At 38.7% G+C, this 26,191-nt stretch overlaps 1 protein-coding gene across 1 annotated transcript in view; it reads right to left on the bottom strand.

The window, feature by feature from the left end:
* Positions 1-25,895, bottom strand: part of LOC129644423 (heat shock cognate 71 kDa protein-like) — a 196,322-nt gene extending 170,427 nt beyond the window's left edge. The window contains exons 1-3 of the mRNA XM_055570068.1: positions 25,800-25,895; positions 16,901-16,994; positions 16,248-16,394 (exon numbers count right to left, since the gene is read on the bottom strand). Coding sequence (XP_055426043.1) covers positions 16,248-16,394; positions 16,901-16,994; positions 25,800-25,895 — 337 coding nt within the window. The remainder of the gene's footprint in view (positions 1-16,247; positions 16,395-16,900; positions 16,995-25,799) is intronic.
* Positions 25,896-26,191: the final 296 nt, after the last annotated feature.

The raw sequence follows: 26,191 nt of genomic DNA on the forward strand, positions 1-26,191 counted from the left end.
ATCTCCTTTCTTTCTAATACTTAACTAATTTTCAGGAAAAAAAATTATTCTAAAGCAAAAATCAAGTGTATCTGTCTTTGACCAAAGATACTTAGTGTAAATTTACCTTTTCTTCAAGTGTAAGGACACATACTATTATTATGCCAAATGAAGGAGGAATATAGGAACATTTGCCATCATGCTAAGCACAGAGTTTTACTTTTCTGTCCTCTTTTCTGTGTGCATGTGCATTCAGTCATGTCCAATTCTTTGTGACTCCATGGACTATAGCCTGCCAGACTCCTCTGTCCATGAAATTTTTTCAGGCAAGAATACTGGAGTGGGTTGCCATTTCCTACCCCAGGGGGGTTGCCATTTCCTACCCCAGGGGATCTTTCAGACTCACAGATCAAACCCCGTGTCTCTTGTGTCTCCTGCATTAGGAGGCAGATTCTTTACTACTGGTACCACTTGGGAAATCCTGTGCTATTTTGTGTTCTGAATTTCTGACTCCCAGGTCAACTTTCATGCTATAACTCTGATATCAGTTGTCTTCCTCTAGTTGCTACCACTGCTTTACAGCTTTACACTTCTAACTTCTACTTCTTATCTATAGTGGGCCGAACAAGTAAATTTTATTTCTTTTGTTTTCTCTAAACTCTAAGATCCAGCTAACATCTAATAACAGTGATTGCTTAGCACAGAGTTTTATATGTGAAAACTGTTTTATAGAAGACAATGAACCAATAAAGGTAAATAAAGTAACACAAATTACAGCTCTCAATCTTCATTTATTTCTCTATTCCTAGAATTTCAGTCAGTCTCTGGCATATGGTAGGTGATAAGTGGAACATTACCTGCCATGTAAGTAAACAAAGGATATCACAGTCATTTGCAATTGCAGCCAACATCAGATGATGAGCTGGAGAGTCCTGAGAGAACTCAAGAAGGAAAGAATGCCTGCCCTCTAACAGCCATCAGACTGTAGCCACTCCCAGGATGCGAAAACACAGGATATAGGCCCCAGATAGCTGAGGTTCATATCAAAAGAATGATTTCAGTGAGCCCAAACTGTTGCATCTTCCCATGTATAGAAAAGTGCTAAATTTCTTAACTTGAGGTTGTTTTTTGTTTTTTGTTTTTTTTACTAACAGCAATCTTTTGTTCCTACTAGCTGCCCTTTGTTGCAATATTCTAGTTTCCTCCTCATCTCCTCAGACCAGTTCTCTCAGGGTTACTTAAGATACTGCCTCCTGGACTTGAACTTCTAAAACCCTTCAACATTTAGGTTATGCTTTTTTTTTTTTTTTTTCCAGTTGACATAGGCATTCAGTAAATGTCTCTTGTGTGAGTGTGTGTGCTAAGTCTCTTCAGTTGTTTCCAACTCTTTGTGACCCTATGGACCATAGCCCTCCCAGCTTCTGTGTTCATGGGATTCTGTAGGCAAGAATGCTGGAGTGGGTTGCCATGCTCTCTTCAAGGAGATCTTCCCAAGCCAGGGATCGAATCCACATCTCTTATCTCTCCTGCAGTGGCAGGCAGGTTCTTTACCACTAGCACCACCTGGGAAGCCCAAATGTCTCTCATAGTAAAGACTTAATACATGAACCTAAATGCTTTTCTGTGAGTTAATCCTAATAAGACATTGTAGCTCAGTTTAGTTTTAATATCATAGTCAGTTTAGTTTTAATATCTTTGTTATTTTTATTTCATAAGCTGTCAAAGATGTTACATGAGTCACATGTAGTACCTTTTTAACTCCCTTGAAATTTATTCTGTACTAATTTTTTAAAGGAAAGCTATAAATCTACAATGAGATCATGAGAGGGGCTATCAGCTCATGGATTTCAACTAATTTATGGTTGGATGAAAAGCATGAGGGGATCATAGCAGACCATTGGGGAAAATATATTATTTTTAAATGATATTGGCAAGATCAGCTCATTATAAGAACGAAAAATATATTTAGGTCCATTCACATGACATCCCGAAATACACTTCAGATGGAATAAATATCTCCATGTGAAAAAGAAAATTCCATAGCTAATGGGAGAAAATATAAGAGGAGATCTCTATGGAGTCAGAGTGGGAGAGGAATCTTTTGGCTTAATCTAGTCCAAAAACTGTTCTCATTTTACAACTTAAATGATGTTTATTTCTCCTTAATCAGGAGAAAAGCCAGAACTGAGGGTTGACTCCCAGTTCTGTTCTCCATCCAAGGAATCATTCCTCATGTATGTATCAGTCTCAAATGAAACATATGTTATCTTTGAATCCTTCTGATCCTTGGAGATCTAGTTAAACACGGCCTGAAACATAATTTCATAGTACGTGATTGTCCAGAGATCTCCTTACAGTTTGTGGAAGCTACTAAAGACTAAAGTCTTTAGGGTTTCCTCTAAGTGTGTTCCGGTCCATGTGGACTTGTCCTGTGTCAGAACAGTACCCAGCCCCTTCTTTGGTTTATATACACAGACACACAGCACATATACACACACCTACTCACAATAAACATTTCTGAGTTTGGCAACTTCACTCAACATCTGGGAAATAATGGGTGGGGTGACTTTAAATTCCACACAACTTTCCACCACAGCTCCACACCCTTCTTTGTCTCTCTGTCTCTTAGATTGACAGGTACATTATTATTATTATTTTAAATCTTACTTAAAACATCTTAATCAATTTATAGGTCCCTGAAGATCTCACCTTCTCTCAGTCACTTGTTGAGAGTGTTGTTTTGCTTTTCTCTGAATAAATACATTTGCTTTTTCTAAAAGTAATTCTGGTGGTGACAGCTAAGATATTCCTGCCTAATGACAAATATGTATCTAATAACTAACATTATACAGTGTGCAAAATATAATTAGTGACTCTGTAAATGACTCAGGCCTTGTACTGAGAACTGAAAATATATTCCAAAGTTCCATGACAGTCCTGGCCTGACTATATCAGGAGGGACAAGTAAATTTCCCTGCCCTACCTTAGGGAGGACCTGATGTTGGGAACATGACATCTACTCAGGAAAGACAAAGATGAGCTTCTCCCCCTCCTCTCTCTTCCTCTGATCATAGAAATGTGGCCCATCGAGTAGTCACAGCGGCGCAATGCTTGCCTGCCTGCTTGTGAACTTTACAAGTCTCTATTCTAACATCACTTTCTCTATCACATTGCCTCTCACTGAATTTGATTCTGCACTGAGCCATAAAGGACTGTGATGCCAGATCTCTTTACAGCCCTAGAAATGACACTTAACAGTCTCGGTACCAGACCTTTACCTACAAAACTGTCTACTGAGTAGTAGTAATTAAGTCACTGGGACTGCGTGGTGAACCTGAAGGTACTGATTTCAGCACAGTTTGAGAGTTCGTTTTCCTCCCCATCTACAGAAAAGCATCCAGTAGACCTCCCTGGTGGTCCTGTGGTTAGAATCTGCCTTGCAGTGCATGGGATGCAGTTCAATGACTCAGACAAGCTTCAACTAGAGTTCACAATGAAAGCTGCTCCATGACCCAACAAAGACCCATGCACTGCAACTAAGACCTGATGCGACCAAATTGATTAATTAACTAAAAATAGCTTTTAAAGGTAAAAACACCAAAAACAGAAAAAAAGGAAGAAACTAAAAAGTAAAGCATTAAGAACAACAACCAAACAATAATAATAGTAAACAGATGCTGACTTGAATGACAAAAAAAGAAACTACATAGATCTCTTCAATACATTCATGATAAGAGTCTGTCACCATACTGACTCCTTGTCTTATGGACAGGTGAAGAGGGAGACGTGCACGTGGAAGGTTGAGGGGACCTGGAGATAACTTCAGGGAAGTACAGGAAATGTGGGCTACCATTATTTATGTCCTCTACCATCATCTAAACTCTATTCCATGAAGGTACAGACAACAAAAGACCATGTCAAAGAGAAAATAAAATTAAGGAAAAACACTGAGAAAATCTAGTTTCCAGAAATGAGATTTAACATCTCATTTTAGAGAATCTTAAGTGAACATATTTATATTAAAATGTTCAATTTAATCAGCTGATAAACCTCAACTCTTTCAAATTTACTTCATTTTAAAATTTAACTCTCCTCCTTAAAATGTTGTTCTTTAGAAATCAATGAGGATTTTGAGTAAAAAGTAAACCATCCCAAGCCAAAGTTAGAAAGACATGCTTCTAACTTTCAGTGCAAACTATAGGAACGATATGTTTGAACTGTGAGATTTCAGGGAGTTGAAAATTAACATGAAATACTGTCTCCATATTGTCTCCAAAGCTTCCTTTGAAAGAGATTAAGAACATTTCCTAAAATCGACCATGATTTAGCTATTATAATAACATTTTAAACTGATAAAACAAAAGAATAATTGGAAAAGTTTTTTAAAAGATTTCCACTCTCAGAATATCAACTATAAAGGATTACTATATGATCAACTGTAGGCTTCGCAGGGGAGAAGGCAATGACACCCCACTCCAGTACTTTTGCCCAGAAAATCCCATGGACGGAGGAGCCTGGTAGGTTGCAGTCCATGGGGTCACAAAGAGTCGGACACGACTGAGCGACTTCATTTTCACTTTTCACTTTCATGCATTGGAGAAGGAAATGGCAAACCACTCCAGTGTTCTTGCCTGGAGAATCCCAGGGACAGGGAAGCCTGGTGGGCTGCCGTCTATGGTGTCGCACAGAGTCGAACACAACTGAAGCGACTTAGCAGCTTAGCAGCAGGCTTCGCAGGTGGCCCGGTGGTAAAGAATCCACCTGCCAATGCAGAAGACACAAGAGACGAGGGAGCCCATCAATCTTTGACATTGGTGGCCTTCTACAGCCTTTGTAGAGAGCCTGCAGTTTTCACCGCTGCTGTACCCAGCTGACTGCTGCCACTCTGAGTGCCTGTGCACCTGACCCAACACCAAGATGGTTCTCCTCAGCTGGAACTTCCCCAAAGGACAAAAAGGAGAATAAAAGGGCCATACCAGTCTCCACCACCTAGGACCCCAAGAGCCCAAGCTGTCACTGTTAATACAGATATTTGCAGCCTGACTTGGTCACTGAGGACCCCATAGTCTTAGCCAAAGTTTATTTCAGATGAGAAGAAAGCATGATACTATGCTCATGTACCCTCCCCACAACTGGAGATTCTGCACCCTACCCAGCTGGTGCCTTTACAGCCACATGCAGGATTAAAGTTTCCCCAAAGGCATCCAAAAGGCTGGAAGAGATAAGTACTCTCTCAAATGTGTAAACATCAAAGCAAAGTCACCAGAAACATGAAAAACACAAGAACATGACACCACCAAAGAAACACAATAACTTTTTTGGTAAATAACTCCAAAGAAATAAAGATCTATAAATTACATGAAAAAGAATTCAAAATAATGACTTAATGAAGCTCAGGGAAATTCAAGAGAGCACAGATAGATAACTCAATGGACTCGAGTAAACAATAAATGTTCATTAAAGGAAGTTCATTAAAGAGATAGAAATAATAATAATAAAGGAATCAAGTATAAATTCTGGAGCAGACGAATACAATGAATGAGGTGAAAAATACCATGGAAGCTTCAACATCACACTTGATTAAGCAGAAGGAAAAAAATTTAAAACTTGAAGAGAGAGTGCTTCACATTATGAATAGGAAGAAAAAGAAATGAAAGTAAAAGAGTGAAAAAAGCCTATGCCATTGGTGGAGTGCCATTTAACAATCTAATACACAAATTATAGGCATCCCAGAGGGAGAAGGGTGGAGAAGGAAGTTTATTTAAAGACATAATGGCTGAAAACTTTCCAAATTTGGGAGGAGAGATGAACATCCAAGTACATGAAGAATAAAGGTCCCCAAATCTTTCAACCTGAAGTCTCACAGAGACATATTTGTGTGGAATCTTTAAAAAAAAAACACCAAAAAATAATGATATCATGGAGAAAACAAGTGAAATGGTAGAATGGTGATTGCCAGGGGTAAGGGTGGAGGGGATGGGGAGATATAGGTCAAAGGGTACAAAGTTATGAGTAAGTTCTTAGATGAGTAAGCTCTGTGGATACATTGTACAGCATAGTAACTCTAGTGAATAATGTGGTATTCTGTAATTGAAATTTAAAGAGTAAATCATGTGTTCTCAGCACACACAAAAAAATTGAGATAAGTATATGAGCTGATGGATGTCTTAGTTAACTTGATTGTGTAAATCAAGTTAACATTGTGTTACAATGTTTATGTACATCAAATCATAAGGTTATGCAATTTAAGTACATACAGTATTGATTATTCTGCAATAATGCTGTAAAACATAATATATTTGTACATGAAACTAGTGAGTTATTGAATTTCAGTTTCCTTATTTATATTTAAACTCATACTTTATTTGTAGAAAAATATAATCAATCCACCTATTACTTTTAAATCACTTTTGTTTCTTTTAAGTTAATTAGAGATATCATGGTACCATTAGTATGGAACTTGGAGGATCAAAGCTCTACTGTAGCATTAATTTTAATAAAATGCTAGTGTCTGACTTTGGTTCATGGCAGAAAGGTGTAGAAAAACAATCAGTTGAGATAGTTAAGTTTACTTTTATAACATTTTGAAATTTAAGAGGAATAAAAATCGAATCTATCAAGTTTATATTATATATAATGTATTCCTTCTAATTCTAATCTTTGAAATTTCTCATTCAATTTTACATCATCTTTAACAATAACAAGTCCTGTCACTCTTGATTAAAGAAGATGAGCTTCCTTTCTTTTTTAATTAAACTTTTGTTTTAAGAGTTTCAATATTTTAATGATAAATAGTACACCAAAGTTTCCAAACATTCATATGGGTTACTGAACACAGAAAATCCATAGTTAAGTTTTCTATATATGAAAGAAGTTTTGCATTATACTAGAGAAATATTTATTTTGAAGTATTTTAAATAAGTTACAGGGACATGAAAATTGAATGGGTTTTCATGACATCACAAGCTTTACAGCAGATTTGAGAGATTTTGATTTCATACTGTTATTTTACTTTTTATTTTTTTAAGACAAGAAGCTGGCCACAAAACATTCAAGAGGGCTAGAAGCCTATAATCAAGAAATTGCTTTAATGAACATTTCAAATTTAGTTAATTCACAAATAAGTTTTTCTCTTGTAAAATTACCCTGAAGTCCTGGGAGTAGGGGCCAGGCTTGGGCAAGGACTAGGAGGAAAGTAATGGAAAAAGAATTCAGACCAGGTAAAATCTCTAACTTTTTAAAAATAGAAATTTAAGGTAATCAGTCTGTGTGTGTGTGTGTGTATGTGTGTTCTGCACCCAAAGGTCAATGTGTATAGTGTGAGGTGGGTGGGGATGGGGTCCCTATAATCCCAGGCAATTCTTTAGACTCCCCTTAAGTGTCCTACAATTCAACTCAATTCTGACACTATTTACCCAAAGATAACATGACATCTTACAGTTTGAGAGCTCAGACCCCATGAGAGTGCTCTCTTCTCCCCGCCTCCCCCACTTCAGTCACCAGTCACCAACTGCAAGACCAGAATTATTGCAGACACTTCTGACCAACAGGCTATAAACCAGAGAAGCCCATAACTTTATCCATGGGTTAGATTATTTTGTTATAGCAGCTCACAGAACTCAGAAACATTTAATGAGTAGATTACCAGTTGATTATAAAAAGATATAATTCAGGAACAGCCTGATGGAAGAAATGCACAAGGCAAGGCATAGGGAAAGAGCCAGGCATTTCTATGCCTCTCAGAGCATCACACTTTCACCACCTTTACATGTTTGCCAATCCAGAAGCTCTCGAAATCCTGTCCCTCAGGGTTGGTTTTTTTTTTTTTTTTTGAGATTTATTACATAGAAATGATTGATTAAATCATTGATTGCTTGAGATTTTCCCATTTTCCCTCCCCAAAAGGTGGGCTAGGTAAAGAGGTGGGGTGAGAAAGTTTCAAACAGCCCCCCTACCCCCAAATCATCTCATTAACATAACTAGAGACACCTTTCTGGCTCTCAGCACTTAGGAAATTCCAGGAGATTTTGGAGCTCTGTGCCAACAGTAGGGTCAAAGAGCAAATAAATACTTCTTATTATAAATCACAATATCACAGTGCTATTTTTATACTTCAGTCTGTGACTATGATGTATTAAAGAAAGGAAACCTATTAAAATCAAGTATGTTTTCTAATTTTCCTCTCACTGGCTAAAGGATAATTCTGTTTTTTCAGCTAATACTGTGCTATTCCAGTTTAGATTCAGATGTGTAAATAAACTAAGAAATTACCAAAGCCAGAAAAACAGTATACTTTACTTCCTTCCATTTGTTAAATTAGGTTTGCAGAAGAAGTATTATTAGGAAACATTTTATGTATATGAGAAATGGAATATTTCCTGCCATATCAGTAAATAAGGATGTCACAGTCATCAGAGATTACAGCTTTCCAATATGAGCTGGTAAGCCTTAAGGGCACTCAAAAAAGAGAAGAATACCTGTGACCTAGCAGCCATCAGACTGAAGCCACTCCCTAGGGTGAGCCCCAAGGGAGTTCAGGATGTAAAACCACAGGATGTATGTGTGCATTCTAAGTCACTTCAGTCATGACCAACTCTGCAAGCCCATGGACTATAGCCCACCAGGCTCTTCTGTCCATGGGATTCTCTAGGCAAGATAGTGGAGTGGGTTACCATGCCCTCCTCAGGGCATTTTCCCGACCCAGGTATCAAACCTGCGTCTCCTCCATTAGCAGGTGGATTCTTTGCCACTAGTACCACCTGGGAAGCCCCAAAACAGGATGCTGGCCCCAGTAGCTGAGATGCATATAAAAGGAATGATTTCAGTGAGCTCAGACTGTTGTATCTTCCCAAACATAGGAAAGTGTTAAATTCCTTAACTTGGGGTATCTAGTTTTCTTTAATTAACAATAATCTTTTGATGTTCAGGCAATCTGTTTTTTGTTGTAAAACTTTTATATAACTTGCTCCTCCCTTTACCTTCTCAGAACAGTTCTCTCAAGGTTATTTGGGATGCTATCTCCTGGGCTTGAAATATTAAAAATTCAGCTATTAGGTTGTAAATATATTTTAAGCCCCAAAATACAAATATATATATATATAATTGACAGTATGTTATATATTGTATATAATTATATATATATATATACATATAATATATATGTTGTCTTTGTTGTTCTTGTTAGTCACTAAGTCGTATCTGACTCTTTGTGACTCCGTGGACTGTAGCCCACCAGGCTCCTCTGCCCATGGGATTTCCCAGCAAGAATACTAAAGTGGGTTTCCATTTCCTTCTCCAGGGGATCTTCCTGAGTCAGGGATCAAACTCGTGTCTCCTGCATCTCCTGCTTGGCAGGTGAATTCTTTACCACTGAGCCACCTGGGAAGACTGTGTGTGTGTGTGTGTGTGTGTGTGTGTGTGAGTGTGTAGATAGATATATATAAGATATATATAAGATATATATATATATATATATATATATATATGTATCTCCAGATGGACACCAGAACTAAATTATGGGTTTCTAAAGAGACTATTTAGCGGAAGAAAAATGGGAAATTCTGACAATAAAGGAAATAAACTTTCCTGAAAAATAGTTACTGCTCCCAGTGACCACTCTGTATGCTTTGTTCCATAGCTGCAATTCAATTTCTTTTTTTCTGTGAGACTCTTAGGAAGGGCCTGATTTTCTGATCACGGAGTTCTATTTTAGTGGGCGGGGAGATTTTAGAAGGCCAAGCACAAGACAAGGAAGTGTGTTCAATGGTGAAGCCAAATGAAGAATACTGGAGGCCCTAGTTCTGTCCCCCTCTGAGATGTTTGGAAGATATTGGCTCTGATCTAATACCTTTTGGCACTACTCTGTCTACAGACATGCAAACCTGAAACCCAGCCAATCATAATAGTCCCTGCCCACTCGAGTAATCACAGGCATTTCAGAGTTTAGTCTTACACTTTGGCCATGAGTTTATAATGAAAATATGCTACTCAGTGTTTGCAGAATGAGGAAAGCTAACTGGCCAGGTGGATTTTTCCAAGCTGTCAATTATTTCTGGAATTTAGAAGTATTTTCTTTTTTTCTCTCTCTCTTTTTAACATTGACACTTTGCTTGCATAGAGTTCAGTTTGCACTCCCTCTTTTTTTATCATCTGCTGTCTCTACAAGTAGAAATTTACTTTTATGAAAACCTTGTAGTTGCCTGTCAAAATTATAAACCCAGTTAAGTGCAATTTTCTCTTGAAGAATCTCATGAATGCTGCTTTCTTAGGACAACCTTATATCACAAAGAGTCTACTTTCAGGCATCACTGTTGCCAATCAGAATCAATGACAGACCTATCATAACACCTTCCAGCAGTTTACTCCTTTCTTCCTGTATCATTCCTATATCATTTATTCAGCTCATGTATACCGAAATTGTAGAAACCAAGAAAGTGAAGTCCAACAGTCGTGTCTAGCTCTTTGTGACCCCATGGACTGTAGCCTGCCAGTCGCCTCTGTCCATGTGATTTTCCAGGCAAGAATACTGGAGTGGGTTTCCATTTCCTTCCCCAGGGGATCTCCCCAACCCAGAGATAGAACACAGGTCTCCAGCACTGAGGCAGACTCCTTGCCATCTGAGCCACCAGGGAAGCCCAAGTAGAAATTAAGGGGCAGATCAACCATGATGGTGTCCTGGGTCACAAAGACTTTGTCCTGGATCATTCCTGGGCCTTCTAGGAAGGCAAATTAGGGGGAAAAGATAGATCAGTTCAGTTCAGTTGCTCAATCGTGTCCGACTCTTTGTGACCCCATGAACTACAGCACGCCAGGCCTCCCTGTCCATCACCAACTCCCAGAGCCTACCCAAACACATTTCCATTGAGTCAGTGATGCCATCCAACCATCTCATCCTCTGTTGTCCCCTTCTCCTCATGCCTTCAATCTTTCCCAGAATCAGGATCTTTTCAAATGAGTCAGCTCTTCACATCAGGTGGCCAAAGTATTGGAGTTTCCCCTTCAACATCAGTCCTTCCAATAAATACCCAGGACTGATCTCCTTTAGGATGGGCTGGTTGGATCTCCTTGCAGTCCAAGGGACTCTCAAGAGTCTTTTCCACACCACAGTTGAAAAGCATCAATTCTTTGGCACTCAGCTTTCTTTATAGTCCAACTCTCACACCCGTACATGACTACTGGAAAAACCATAGCCTTGGCTAGATGGATCTCTGCTGGCAAAGTAATGTCTCTGCTTTTTAATATGCTATCTAGGTTGGTCATTACTTTCTTTCCAAGGAATAAGCATCTTTTAATTTCATGTCTGCAATCACCATCTGCAGTGATTTTGGAGCCCAGAAAAATAAAGTCAGCCACTGTGTCCACTGTTTCCCTATCTATTTCCTATGAAGTGATGAGACCAGATGCCATCATCTTAGTTTTCTGAATGTTGAGCTTTAAGACAACTTTTTCAATACACACACATAATATGCAATATATTTCTGTAGATATGGTGGGATGAATGCTATTTTTTTCCTGATTATGGCCATATGAATGGAGTTACCTTTCCACACACTTATATTCTGTTCTCCCTAATCTAGCACTTTCTAGATCCACACCCAGGCAGGTTTACCCATTTCTTGCTTGTACATATTAACTTGGTCTGCAGTTATATGCTGAGCAGTCCCTTTCTTCCCTTATAAGAAACATGATTTTCATGGTCATGCCAAGTTATGACTTCCCAGGTAGGGCTAGTGGTAAAGAACCTGCTTGCCAATGTAGAAGACATAAGAGATGAGGACTCGATCCCAGGGTCGGGAAGATCTCCTGGAGTAGGAAATGCAACCCACTCCAGTATCCGTGCCTGGAAAATTCCACAGACAGGAGGAGCCTGGTGGGCTACAGTCCCTGGGGTTGCAAGAGTCGGACCTGACTGAGCATATGCACACATAAATAAAACAGGTTAAACCTTAATCTGTATGACTGGTTTAGAATCAATGAGAAGAAGGAGTCAATAATGTCATCTTGAGAAGCATCTATCTAGGGAGAATCCCTTGCATAGTTTTAGTCAGTGGAGGGCTATCAAGATGGGAGGAGGGGTTATACCCCTTGCTGGCTCATAGAGTTCAAGTGCATTCTCCCAAATGTGTTCACCCAGGCTCAGTATTCTAGTACTCTGCTATCAGGGCCCAGAATTCAGTATAGAAGAGTTTTCCAGGGAATATGAATTTAGCCTCCTAAATAACTCTGCTGCTGCTGCTAAGTCGCTTCAGTCGTGTCCGACTTTGTGCGACCCCATAGATGGCAGCCCACCAGGTTCCCCATCCCTGGAATTCTCCAGGCAAGAACACTGGAGTGGGTTACCATTTCCTTCTCCAATGCATGAAAATGAAAAGTGAAAGTGAAGTTGCTTAGTCGTGTCCGACTCTTCATGACCCCATGGACTGCAGCCTACCAGGCTCCTCCATCCATGGGATTTTCCAGGCAAGAGTACTGGAGTGGGGTGCCATTGCATTCTCTACCTAAATAACTCTAATAATTCCTAATAACTCTCCTAAAGAGTTAACTCTAACTCTTACTATTATCAACTAAAAATTGGCACTTGCCAAGAGCATTGCCAATGACTGAACATCAAGGGTATTTTCCATCTGTCTCTGTAGAGATTGAACCCTTTGCTACTGTAGCTGTTGACCTTCAAAACCCTCTGGGAGAGTACAGGGTGGAGCAAGGCACTCTGTGAAGAGAATCTTGTGGGACAGGTCTTTAGATAGTTGGATGTTTTTAGGAACAGTCTTTATGATCTCAATCCTTGTGTCTTCTCATATCTAGCAAAGCACTGAATTCCTTCATAGTGACATCAGATCCTCCGTCTTCTCCAAAACATTACATGTTGACTTTCCCCCACTGTCTCTTTGGAGCAATCTCTCAGAGCTATCTAAGTTGCTGCTTCCCAGGCTGCAGTCCTCATTTTGCCCCAAATGAAACTTAATTTGGAACTCTCAAGTTGTGCATCTTTTTTTAGTTGACACTATGAAATCCCAAGCCTGGTTTTCCATGCACTCTGCTCTTCAGCTAAAGATGTAAGTCTTTTTAAATGCTACAAAGGGTAGGTTGTGGCTTTCATAAAGTGACTTCATTTGATAACCTATTTTCTTCTTTCAGAGCATATATGGCCAGTAAAGCAGTTCACCATAAAGAAACTAAAGACCTATGTATAGGAAACTATAAAACACTGGTGAAATAAATCAAAGAGGACACTAACAAATGGAGAAATACACCATGTTCATGGATCGGAAGAATCAATATAATGAAAATGAGTACACTACCCAAAGCAATCTATAGATTCAATGCAATCCCTATCAAGCTACAACGGTATTTTTCACAGAGCTAGAACAAATAATTTCACAATTTGTATGGAAATACAAAAAACCTCGAATAGCCAAAGAAATCTTGAGAAAGAAGAATGGAACTGGAGGAATCAACCTGCCTGGCTTCAGGCTCTACTAAAAGGCACAGTCATCAAGACAGTATGGTACTGGCACAAAGACAGAAATATAGATCAGTGGAACAAAATAGAAAGTCCAGAGGTAAACCCACACACCTATGGACACCTTATCTTTGACAAAGGAGGCAAGAATATACAGTGGAGAAAAGACAATCTCTTTTACAAGTGGTGCTGGGAAAACTGGTCAACCACTTGTAAAAGAATGAAACTAGAACACTTTCTAACACCATACACAAAAATAAACTCAAAATGGATTAAAGATCTAAACATAAGACCAGAAACTATAAAACTCTTAGAGGAGAACATAGGCAAAACACTCTCCGACATAAATCACAGCAGGATCCTCTATGACCCACCTCCCAGAATATTGGAAATAAAAGCAAAAATAAATGGGATCTAATTAAAATTAAAAGCTTCTGCACAATGAAGGAAACTATAAGCAAGGTGAAAAGACAGCCTTCAGAATGGGAGAAAATAATAGCAAATGAAGCAACTGACAAAGAATTAATCTCAAAGATATACAAGCAACTCCTGCAGCTCAATTCCAGAAAAATAAATGACCCAGTCAATAAATGGGCCAACCCAGAAAAATAAATGACCCAATCAAAAAATGGGCCAAAGAACTAAATAGACATTCTCCAAAGAAGACATACAGATGGCTAACAAACACATGAAAAGATGCTCAACATCACTCATTATCAGAGAAATGCAAATCAAAACCACTATGAGGTACCATTTCACGCCAGTCAGAATGGCTGTGATCCAAAAGTCTACAAGCAATAAATGCTGGAGAGGGTGTGGAGAAAAGGGAACCCTCTTACACTGTTGGTGGGAATGCAAACGAGTACAGCCGCTATGGAGAACAGTGTGGAGATTCCTTTAAAAACTGGAAATAGAACTGCCATATGACCCAGCAATCCCACTGCTGGGCATACACACCAAGGAAACCAGAATTGAAAGAGACACGTGTACCCCAATGTTCATTGCAGCACTGTTTATAATAGCCAGGACATGGAAGCAACCTAGATGTCCATCAACAGATGAATGGATAAGAAAGCTGTGGTACTTATACACAATGGAGTATTACTCAGCCATTAAAAAGAATACATTTGAGTCAGTTCTAATGAGGTGGATGAAACTGGAGCCTATTATACACAGTGAAGTAAGCCAGAAAGAAAAACACCAATACAGTATGCTAACGCATATATATGGAATTGAGAAAGATGGTAACAATAACCCTGTATGCGAGAGAGCAAAAGAGACACAGATGTATAGAACAGTCTTTTGGACTCTGTGGGAGAGGGAGGGTGGGATGATTTGGGAGAATGGCATTGAAACATGTATAATATCATATAAGAAACGAATCGCCAGTCCATGTTTGATGCAGGATACAGGAAGCTTGGGGCTGGTGCACTGGGATGACCCAGAGGGATGGTGTGGGGAGGGAGGTGAGAGGGGGTTCAGGATTGAGAACACATGTACACCCATGGTGGATTCATGTTCATGTATGGCAAAACCAATACAATATTGTAAAGTAATTAGCTTCTAATTAAAATAAATGAATTTAATTTAAAAAGCAAACCAAAAAAAACTAAAAAAAAAAAGAAACTAATCCTTATAATTAATATTTATCTCATGAATTTCCTGTGAAGAGCTACAAAATCAATCATTAGCTCTTCAGTTGTACTTCAATCCACCACAGGTGGTGAAAAATGGGATACCAATAAGTTCAACTGGCCTCTTTGGATTTTGGAAATAATGCATACTGCACTTGAGAATATCATTTTATCCATGTATTTGAAGGACTCGGAGGGATCACAGTCCTGAGTGTGCCCCAGAGAAAGATGATTCTGCAGGAGTTTCAGGCTGTTCTACAAGTAACCCTTCTACTTAACTCAAATGACTTAGCCAGTTTCATGAGGCAAGGGGGGTTTTGATAGTTAGGACAAGAGGTCTCATCTCTGGCAAGCCACAGAGAAAATGACCTTGCTCTAGGGATTAGGGCAAGACCATACCATCTTTAGCAAAGAACAAGTCACCATTTGAAAACCAGCTTCTTATGTCATACAAGACCCAACAAGATACTGAGCTACAGAACAGGTGATATCAAGTGGCAATGTGATACGAGACATCCATCAAGAGCTGGTCATTGTCTGATTCACCAAATCATGTTAGACTGAGCATGTTAATATCTATCAAAATAATGAATTTGGTATTTAGCCCAATCAGTTCTGAAGGGCTTGGACAAATTATTCAAAATAGATGACCAAGATCTCAAGTCACCTCTGTCTCTTTCCCTGACTCTTGTCCTTTTGGTCAAATCTATGACTTTGCGAAGAATTCCCTACAACTAGATGATAGAGTAGAAAACCTGGTTCTCATTTATGGATGGATTGGTTTAACATGTTGCTGTGAGTCAAAATGCACTGTTGTTATAGTAAATACAGCTTTATTTAGAAACGACCATAAAAGACACTGATTAGAGGGGAAAATGTCGATGGTCAGAAGTTTGAGTAGTTTTCATGGTCATAAAGCTTGTGTTGAAAGAGAAGTGGCCAAAGTTAATGGAATCCTGAGCAGTGCCTAATGGCTTGGCAGCAAAATCGGGAAGGCACTCAATAAACCTGTACACAGGATGAGTCGCCCAGTAGAAGAAAACCTTTGTCATCTGCCACTGCAGTGTTTGCACAATGGGCCCATCCCTAAGGAGCTGTGATAGAAGGGGTATACATAGGCCAGCTTCACTACTGCTAAATGTTCAGCCTGTTAAGAGAAGACTGAAACAAACCTCTGAGACCAAGCAGCCCTCTTTTATAAGCATTGACATGAGACACAAAAGATTTGTGTACTTCAACACTGAACTTAGGAAAGCTATTTTCCTTACAGGAATTGGTATATTTTGTACACATGTACTTGCCCATCAGGCTCACAGTGCCTGCACAAGAAAGCGAACATAAATTCTGAGTAACAGCAAATATTACCTCGAACCAAGGGATCAAATTTACAGGAAAGACCTGTGATCCTGAGCACACAGCCGCAAGACTAAAAATTTGTAGCTTATACTTCATCACCATCTAGTTGTTTACCTGATGAGCATTGAAATGGATTTGAAAGGCACAGCTAAAGTCTGATTACATATGGCAGTCTATAGGGTCGGGACATTTTTATTCAAGACAATGTGTGTACTTTGAGTCCACGGCCGTGACACAGTGCAATAACCCAGATAGAGCACATAGGCTTGGAAATCAAGAGGTGAAAAGAATTGTGGCTCCTCACACCATCATTCTCAGGGACCCATTGAAAAAAATTACTTTTCTTTTCTCAGTGGCTTTAGATTCTGCAGATCCAAGGTGAAGGATGGGAGAAACTTTTGGGACTCTTTTACCAAGAGAAATAGTAAGAATTCAGCTTAAAGTAATAAGGTTTAAACTTTCAAATTACTAATTCTACTTGAAGATTTGGGGCTCTTCATGGGGGAAGGAGTTATTGTACTTGCAGTTACCATCAACACAATTATTGTAAGAAACTTAGACTGCTGTTAAAAAAAAAAATAGAGGTATAAATATCAGGAGATTCACCAGGGCATGTGTAGATACACTTTAATGCATTGACAACCCCACTTGGGAAAGGTGGAAAGCCCAGTTCTACAAGAAATCAGTAACCAGGAATTCACTCAAGGATGAAGATCTGCCCATAGAAAGATTTCACCACATCACTGTCTCTGAAGCCTGTGTTCAATGAACCTAAAGCATATGTCTTAGTCAGCTCAAGCCTCTATAACAAAATACCATTTCCTGGGTGCCTTAAACAACAGACATTCATTTCTCATAGCTATGGAAACTGAGGAGTCTAAGATCAAGGTGTCAGAAGACTTGGTTTATGGTGACAGTCCCCTTCCTGTCTTCCAGATGGCCATCTTTTAACTTTTCACTCACATCACAGAGAGTAAGATTCTTATTACTTCCTCTTCTTATAAGGGCATTAATACCATGACGGGGCTCTACTCTCATGACTTCATCTAAACCTAATTACCTGTCAAAGGCCACACCTCCTAATATCACCAACTTGGGGATTAGAACTTTAATATATGAACTGAGGGTGATGGGGATGACACAAACATTCATTGCATAATAGTGTGACAGCCATTCATTTGTAGCTTTTACCCACATGTTCAGCTGGCTCATGAGGCAAGTATTTTCTTTCTCTGTTGGGTCATTGTAAAATCCCTCCATATAACTCAAAGAAAAAAATGTAAAAAAAAAGTACAATATAGGTACACAGCATGGAGATTATGCCCTCTGTACTTGTCTGATCTTACCTAGATTCCCTGGTCAATGATATAGGCAAGCAAATTGGACAAACGGAAATGCTGTCAGAGGATAACAAAATCTAGAATGGATAGTAAGAAGAGAAAAATCATGATGTTGGGGTCAACTGCAGTAGTGGGAAGTATAGTTTATTTTATTCAATCTTTCTTTTGCAAGGCTTTCGATGTGACTGGCCACTACTAAAAAACTCTCACAATCCTGTATGTCAGAACTCAAGGAAGGCTATCAAAATTTAAGTGTTGGCCAACTTGGTCGTTTATTTGGAGGTTCTGGTGGGAAAATGTCTTCTGAGCTTCTGAGCTTATCTAGGTTTTTGTGGCAGCATCTAGTTCTTTGCTTCCCCAGTGGCTCAGATGGTAAAGAATTTGCCTGCAATGCAGGAGATGCAGGTTTTATCCCTGGGTTGGAAAGATTCTCTGGAGAAGGGAATGGCAACCCACTCTAGTATTATTGCCTGGAGCTTGGCAGGCTACAGTCCATGGGGTTGCAAAGAGTCAGACACAACTGAGTAACTAACACTTTTCTAGTTCCTTGCAAGTGTAGGACTGACATCCCCATTTTCTTGATAGACAATTTAGGCATGCTCCACCATGTTTTCATAATTGTCCTCAAATGTATTCCAGACTCTGCCCATTTGACTTCAAAGCCCCCTTCACATTTTTAGTTATTTGTTATGGCAGCAACCACTGCCAAATACCAAAACTGTCTAAACAAATCAGAATATAAGCAAAGATATAGAACCTGTAGAGGATATATGTGTGCATGCAAGAAATAGGTGATGATAGATAAACAGACAGATAGATGGTATGGAAACTGAATAGCAAAATCTGAAATCCATAGATCAGGTGGTTAGGAAGCTTTGGAACCATGGTACAGGCTGAAATTTTCATCCATATGAAGGAAGATAGCAAGCAGCATGGAACTCCATGGGAAGAGGTCTAAGTTGTTGCCTACAAGAGTTTCTTCTGTGTGTCTTGGAGAAATTTCAGCCATCTTTTTTAAGGTTTACAGCTGATTGACTCAGTCCCATTCAGATTATCCAGGATAATTCTGTTTACTTATAGACACTTTATTAGAAGCTTTAATTACATGCTCAAATCACCTTCACTGCAATACCTAGATTCGTGTTTGATGGAATAACTGGGAACTGGAGCCCAGTCAAGTTAACTCATCACAAAAGCCATCACGCTATTAGTTCTTTCTGTGTAAGCTCTTAGTACTCACCCTTCCCACATGGGCAGTAAGTAAGAGACAGTGATTCTTGTACAAAATTTCAGCTAGTGACCAATCTCTTGTTCTTTCTTCTCTATGTAAACTAACATTGAAGAAAACTCATCATCAGGAATAAATTGCTTCAGGAATTGCATGTAACTGGTTAAAGTTGCTAGGACATCTTGCTGCTGCTGCTGCTAAGTCGCTTCAGTCGTGTCTGACTCTATGCGACCCCACAGACGGTGGGACATCTTAGACCTCTCCAAATGAACTAGCAGCATTGAGTCTTACTTGCCAAACTAACACATATCAGCAAAAATAGCATAAGCAGAGGATGCAGGCAGAGCTGTAGCTGAGAACTGTTCAGGTCACAGTTAGGTTAAATCAGGGGTGAGGCCAAGGGAAGGGAGAGAAAGTGTAAGTGGATCTTTTAAAAACAGATTCCTATGCCTGAAATCACCCAAAACAAGCTGCTGACAACAGTGACTTATGGGAACTTTTAACCATATTATTTTAGAAGGAAAAAAGAAAGAGAGTGACAGAGAGAGAAGGGGCCAGGGAGAAAGAAGGAAGAAAGGAAAAAGAGAATTAAGGAAAAAGAGAAAAGAACACAGCCTGTATAATTCAAAGACACAGAAGTTCTGGACAAGCATATGTTATTGAAAAAATGTTTATGTATTTCTTTCACCAGAAGCTCACATGCTTTCCAGGTAGTCAGGGCAACTTCCTGCTTTATCATAAAACCTAATACTTCTATTTAATTTTCCCATATCCCCCAAGCAATGCATTAGGCCAAAGTTCTCATGAATTATTAAATCCCCCAGAACATTTAAACTAATCCCTTTTTATAATTTGAAAGGGTTTCAAAAGCCACTTGCTCATGAATTTACCAAACCAAAATACGAGGCTTTATTATTCAAAATGCAGTTTGTGCTAAGGACTCAGTTAAGTGCTGGAGCCATAAAATCAAATAAGACACATCTTCAAGAAACTTACGCTTTCGAAAAACACATACACAGATGATGACAGCACAGTGCAATAGATGTTGTTACAGAGCCAAGGCTGGCCAGGGTCATGATAGGAGAAACAACAAAGCTCGTGGAATGTGAATGAGAACAAGTTAACCACAAGCAAGAAACTGAGTCCTGTGATGTGTAACGGGAAGTTGTAAAATGCATGGCTGAAGAAATAGAGACAAGGTCATATGAAACGTGAAAGAATTTGTTCTCATAGGCAATAGGGAGGCATTAAAAAGCTTAACAGTAGGAACTGTATTTTTCACTTTGCATGGAACCCCAGGGAATGTATTTGGGAGCAGAGAACAGAGGCCACTGCAGCAGTTCAAGTGAGAATAAATAATACCTGAATTTGTACAGCAAAGAGATCAAACCTGACAATCCTAAAGGAAATAGTCCTGACTATTCATTGGAAGGACTGATGCTGAAGGTGACGCTCCAATACTTTGGCTACCTGATGCGAAGAGATGACTCACTGGAAAAGACCCTGATGCTGGGAAAGACTGAAGGCAGGAGGAGAAGGGGGGACAACAGAGAATGAGATGGTTGGATGGCATCAGTGAAGTGAAGGACATGAGAAAGCTCTGGGAGTGGTGATGGACGGGGAGGTCTGGCCTGCTGCAGTCCATGAGGTCGCAGAGTCAGACACCACTGAGCAACTGAACTGAACTGAACTGGAGTGTCAGATTCTTTTCAATGCCATAGACTGTAGCCTGCCAGACTTCTCTATCCATGGAATTCTCCAGACAAGAATACTGGGGTGGGTTACCGTTTCCTTCTCCGGGGGATCTTCCCAACCCAGGGATTGAACCCGGTCTCCGGCGTTACAGGCAGATTCTTTACCGTCAGGGCTAACATATTTTGTATACATAAACACACACACACACATATTTCAAACTTAGATCCAAAATGCAAAGAAAGGATAGAAAGAAATAAAATGAACATAAAAGATGTAGTTACTTTTCATGTGATATTTCCTCACATTCATTTAATGGGGGGAAATTGTTTTTTCTTAAAGGAGAAATTACTTGATTTGACACTCATTTTTTCTTTTTAAATTAAACAGAAACAAAACCAAAAAAATAACCACAAAACAAACTCAGCAAATATTCCTGGATACAGCTTAAGGGATCATAGACTATTGAGCTGTGTTTCCTCAATTGGAAAAGTACAAGGGGTAGGTTACCCCAAGGAAAAATGAATGACTTCCCTCTAGGGCATTCTGTCCCTGCCCAAGAGTCTATATTTAAATAAATATTCTCTGTTAAGTAAAGGTCAGAAGTCTGTGGTTGTGGCTTCAATGTTAGGAATCGCTGGCCCTAACAAGTGAATGTGTGAAAGAGCGTCATGTGAAAAGAAACTAAAGACACAAAACATTTCTCAACACTTTTTCTCCTGTTCCTTTGGTTGAATCCAAATATTTTACCATCTTCTGCCAGCTTAGGATTCAAACATGCACTGTGAGCATCTGAAGAGCAAAATCTCAAGAGGCCAAGAAAAGCATGAGCTAATCCTGTAGGTTTCCCAGTCATTTGCAAAATAGCCTTTCACAGTAAGAAACATCCAGGAAGGTGAAAGACTGAGCTGGTGTTTTCAGCAACAGGCTCAGAATGAAGACATATGATCTTTTTTCTTAAGACTGATGTTTACTCATTGATAATTTTTTTTTTTCTGGCCCAAAAAGAAATTTAATTAAGTGTTTATTTCTAATACGATCAAGTCACTGAGATTTTTATAGGGCAGAGAAGTTATTGGAGAGAAGGTATGTAGGAGAACTCTTCAAAAGTCTGGTCCTTGGTTGGTCTCTCCATCCACTTCTCTAACTAGTCCTTCACTCTACCTATAAGGTATGATTTGAACCTCTTTACACTGTTCCGCTTCTCAAGGCTTGGCTTCTGAAGTCTGCTTCAGTGAGGTATCCCTGATTTTCTCTAGTATGAATAATCAGTCCGTTTATTAATCTAGACCTGCTCAGTCCAATATGGTAGCCACTAGTGACACACTGCTAAAAAGCACTTGAATTTTGGCTGCTCCAAATTGAGATGAACTGCAGAAGTGTAAAACACATGCCAGGCTTCACAGATTTAATAGAGAAAAAGAACTTAAAATACATTATTAATCTTTCTGTGTATTGATTATATAGAGGAATGAAAATACTTTTCATGTGTTAGGTTACATGATATATCTCATTAAAATCAATTTCAAATGTTCATTCTCACCTTTTCACATGGCTAATAGAAAATTAAACTTATATATGTAGATCAACATTCTATTGAGTATTACTACTCTAGAGCTTATCTATCTCGATCATTAAACTTCTACACATATGACCCAGCAATCCCACTGCTGGGCATACACACCGAGGAAACCAGAATTGAAAGAGACACGTGTACCCCAATGTTCATCGCAGCACTGTTTATAATAGCCTGGACATGGAAGCAACCTAGATGTCCATCAGCAGATGAATGGATAAGAAAGCTGTGGTACATATACACAATGGAGTATTACTCAGCCATTAAAAAGAATACATTTGAATCAGTTCTAATGAGGTGGATGAAACTGGAGCCTATTATACAGAGTGAAGTAAGCCAGAAAGAAAAACACCAATACAGTATACTAATGTATATATATGGAATTTAGAAAGATGGTAATGACAACCCTGTATGCGAGAGAGCAAAAGAGACACAGATGTATAGAACAGTCTTTTGGACTCCGTGGGAGAGGGAGCGTGGGGATGATTTGGGAGAATGACATTGAAACATGTATAATATCATATAAGAAATGAATCGCCAGTCCAGGTTCGATGCAGGATACAGGAAGCTTGGGGCTGGTGCACTGGGATGACCCAGAGGGATGGTATGGGGAGGGATGTGGGAGGGGGGTTCAGGATTGGGAACATGTGTACACCCGTGGCGGATTCATATTGATGTATGGCAAAACCAATACAATATTGTAAAGTAATTAGCCTCTAAATAAAATAAATAAATTTAAATTAAAAAAAAAACTGCTACACAACTTCTACACAAAATCTAATAATTTGATATATCTCCTCCAAAAGATTGATTTTCACTAATGGGAAGGGTCATGTTCTATTTATCTCTTGTCCTGTTGCCTATGACAACACCTAGAACTTACTAGATATATAATTTTTAAAATCTACAGGACAAGTGGAAATGGAAATGAAAGCATAAGAAAATATTTTACAAAAAATTGTATTGGTCAAATTATTTAATATGTTATTATTGAGTAAAATGGTGTGGGATTACATTTTTCTTTCTGGTTCTTGGTGGGTATTTGGTAGTTCACTATTCAAAAGTTGTGAAATTCTACCACTAAAACTAGGTCCTACTACTTTAAAGAGTTGGTGATATGCTTAATGTCAAGAAGAAATACAGATTTTTATTGGCAATCTGAGATATTTTAGCTAATAGATACCCTCTTAACCAAAAAATACTGCATGTTTTCTAACTTTTCTCTTTACCCCAATAAGAGAGTATTAAATAAAAGTAAAACAATTTCATCATTGCCATCATTGCATTTGGCATACCAATTACTCTCTAGGTTAAATTTAGATACTTACATAGCTGTTTAAATTCTTTCAAAGCACTCAACTATCATTGAATAAATAATTATTCAGGATACTAGGTAGTATTCCAATAAACTAAAAGAACACTTATGTTGTTTTCTTTTTTTTAATAAGTTTATTCAAATGAAATCTACATAAACCAAGTGCTTGGTTACTTTTAATTTTTTACTCATCAGCATCAAGTACTTCAGACATAAAAACTGCTTATTTTTAAGGGAGTAAAATTAACAAGGATTTTGGTGGTCCAGACATCTCAATGATCCTAAAACCTGGGATAAATCTAATACACAGTAATTGAATCTGGTTTAGAATGATGTTTATTTTGATGTGACTTCACTTGCAGTAACTTGCTCTCTGGAGAAATTTAGCTTAAAGGAAATGATGACCTTTTGGAAGATGCTATTTCCATGGTTTGGTAAGGAACCAGATCATGATATACTTCCATATTTAAATATAATCACTTGAAAACTTTTGAATTGCTCCTTTCTGTTTTGCTTTACTCCATTCCTGTTTTGGGTTTGACGTCTTCGTTCTCTTGTTATTTTTCCCCTTACTACTTGCTCCTTTTAAAAGGCCTTGTTAACACTCATTAATGAGTGTGGTCCAAAAGTCCAAAGCAAACACACAGCAGAAGAAAGGGGATGAAAGAACTGACGTTTCGCTCTCCTGGCAGGTGTCAGTGGATCTCAGCAGCAGCTGGGGCCCCAGCCAGTTTTTGTAGGAATTGCTACAAGGCAACCACCCTTTAGTCTCTATACAAGCATAACCAGAAACGCAAGAACTGGCCAAACATTTAAAAGCTGGCTTTTCTTAGACTTGGTTTTCCACAGCATCAAGAAAAAAAAAGTATATTTGTCTTCTCTGTAAAGATAAATTGTCTCCCTCTGCACTGAATATTAAGCCTCCCTTCAAAAGGTGACCACCCTCAAACCGTTACCCAAATTATGTAGGTTCTCAGCTTTTGCAAAAAACTGTAACCTGAGAGTCATTAACAAAGACATTGGTTTTTCTAGATGGCTATCAGATTGACTAGAAAGAAGCCTCCGAGTGTAGTATTTTATTTGATTTTGCTAATCTCATGAGAAAGTTCTGACTTTTAATCTCTTACGCATGACAATGATACTTTATTTCCTTTACTGTTTGCTCACTTAGCATAATAGCCTTAATGTTACTCATATACCACAGATATTTATTTAGCAAATTAATTCCTTTTTCAACACATATTTATTGAGCTTATGCTACAGTACATATCAGAACCATTGTAGGTGCTGGAAACACATTGATGAACAAAACAGGAAATAATCCTGCCTCTCATGAAGCATAAGGGAAACAAACAATAAATATGCTAAATAAATATGATGTTTAATATGGTAGATAATGTTAAGTGCTAAATGAACAATAGACAAAGGGAAGTTTAACATCCCTAGATAACAATTTTAGGTAATACATCAGGGAAAATCCATATGAGAAGATACCACTTAAAAAATGTTCTAAAGGAACAAGTATTACAAAACCTTTTGTCATAGTTACAAAAGGAATATGTGTTCCCTGAAGGGGGAAAAAGACAATTCAGAATCAGAGAGAAAATTGAAATAACCATCTGCAATTCTGTCATTCACAATTAATCTTTACTTAAAAGATGATGTAGATTGATCCTAGTAGTTCTTTAGGGGTGGCTGGGTTTAACGTGTGTGTGTGTGTGTGTGTGTGTGTGTGTGTGATAGAGAGAGACCGTTATTTAGAGAACTGAAATACAACTCAGTTTCAACAATGTGGATCCCATTTTTATGTAAATAGTCTTCAAAAACAATTTTTAAAACTTTTCATATTATGTTGTTAAAGTGATACTGAGAATATAATTGTGCATATGTTCTTGCAAGTAATTCTTTTTTGAATAATACTATCATGTAAATAATGATACATGTAAATAATACATAAATCCAGACACATTAAAAAATTGTTTAACTTTAGAATTGTCATCACTGAATATGTGATTTTTACTGCTATGGTCAGTGTTTCAGAGTGACTGTGGATCTGTATATTTGCCAATTTGGATACCTTAGGTATGAGGAAAAAAAACTCTGATTCAGTGGGCTTAAACAATAATGAATTTATGATACACAAATAAAGCACGCTATCAAGGATTTTCAGAGTTGGCTAGTTTAGGAGCTCGGTGTTGTCTTTTCCCACTCTCCTACCATCATAATGATGATTTTGTCCACAGACTTGAACAGGTGCTGGCCACTGGGCAGTAGTCTATCAGCTTCAGATGCATACGCTGAAGATGCATACATGCTTGTACCCTGTAATGCTGGGGCTGCGATCTGCAGAGCCCATTTCCCAGTGCTTGGTGGCTCCCTGTTAGGCTCTGCCAGTAGGGAGCATAAGAGGGAGACTGAACAGAGGCAGAGAAGTGGACGGCTCCTCTCGGTCAGGTAAGTGAAAGTGAAAGTCGCTCAGTCCTGTCCAACTCTTTGTGATCCCCATGGACTATACAGTTCATGGAATTCTCTAGGCCAGAATACTGGAGTGGGTAGCTGTTCCCTTCTCCAGGGGATCTTCCAAACCCACGGATCAAACCCACGTCTCC

Source organism: Bubalus kerabau, chromosome 2 (genome assembly GCF_029407905.1).
Source record: "Bubalus kerabau isolate K-KA32 ecotype Philippines breed swamp buffalo chromosome 2, PCC_UOA_SB_1v2, whole genome shotgun sequence".
NCBI classification, from domain to species: domain Eukaryota; kingdom Metazoa; phylum Chordata; class Mammalia; order Artiodactyla; family Bovidae; genus Bubalus; species Bubalus kerabau.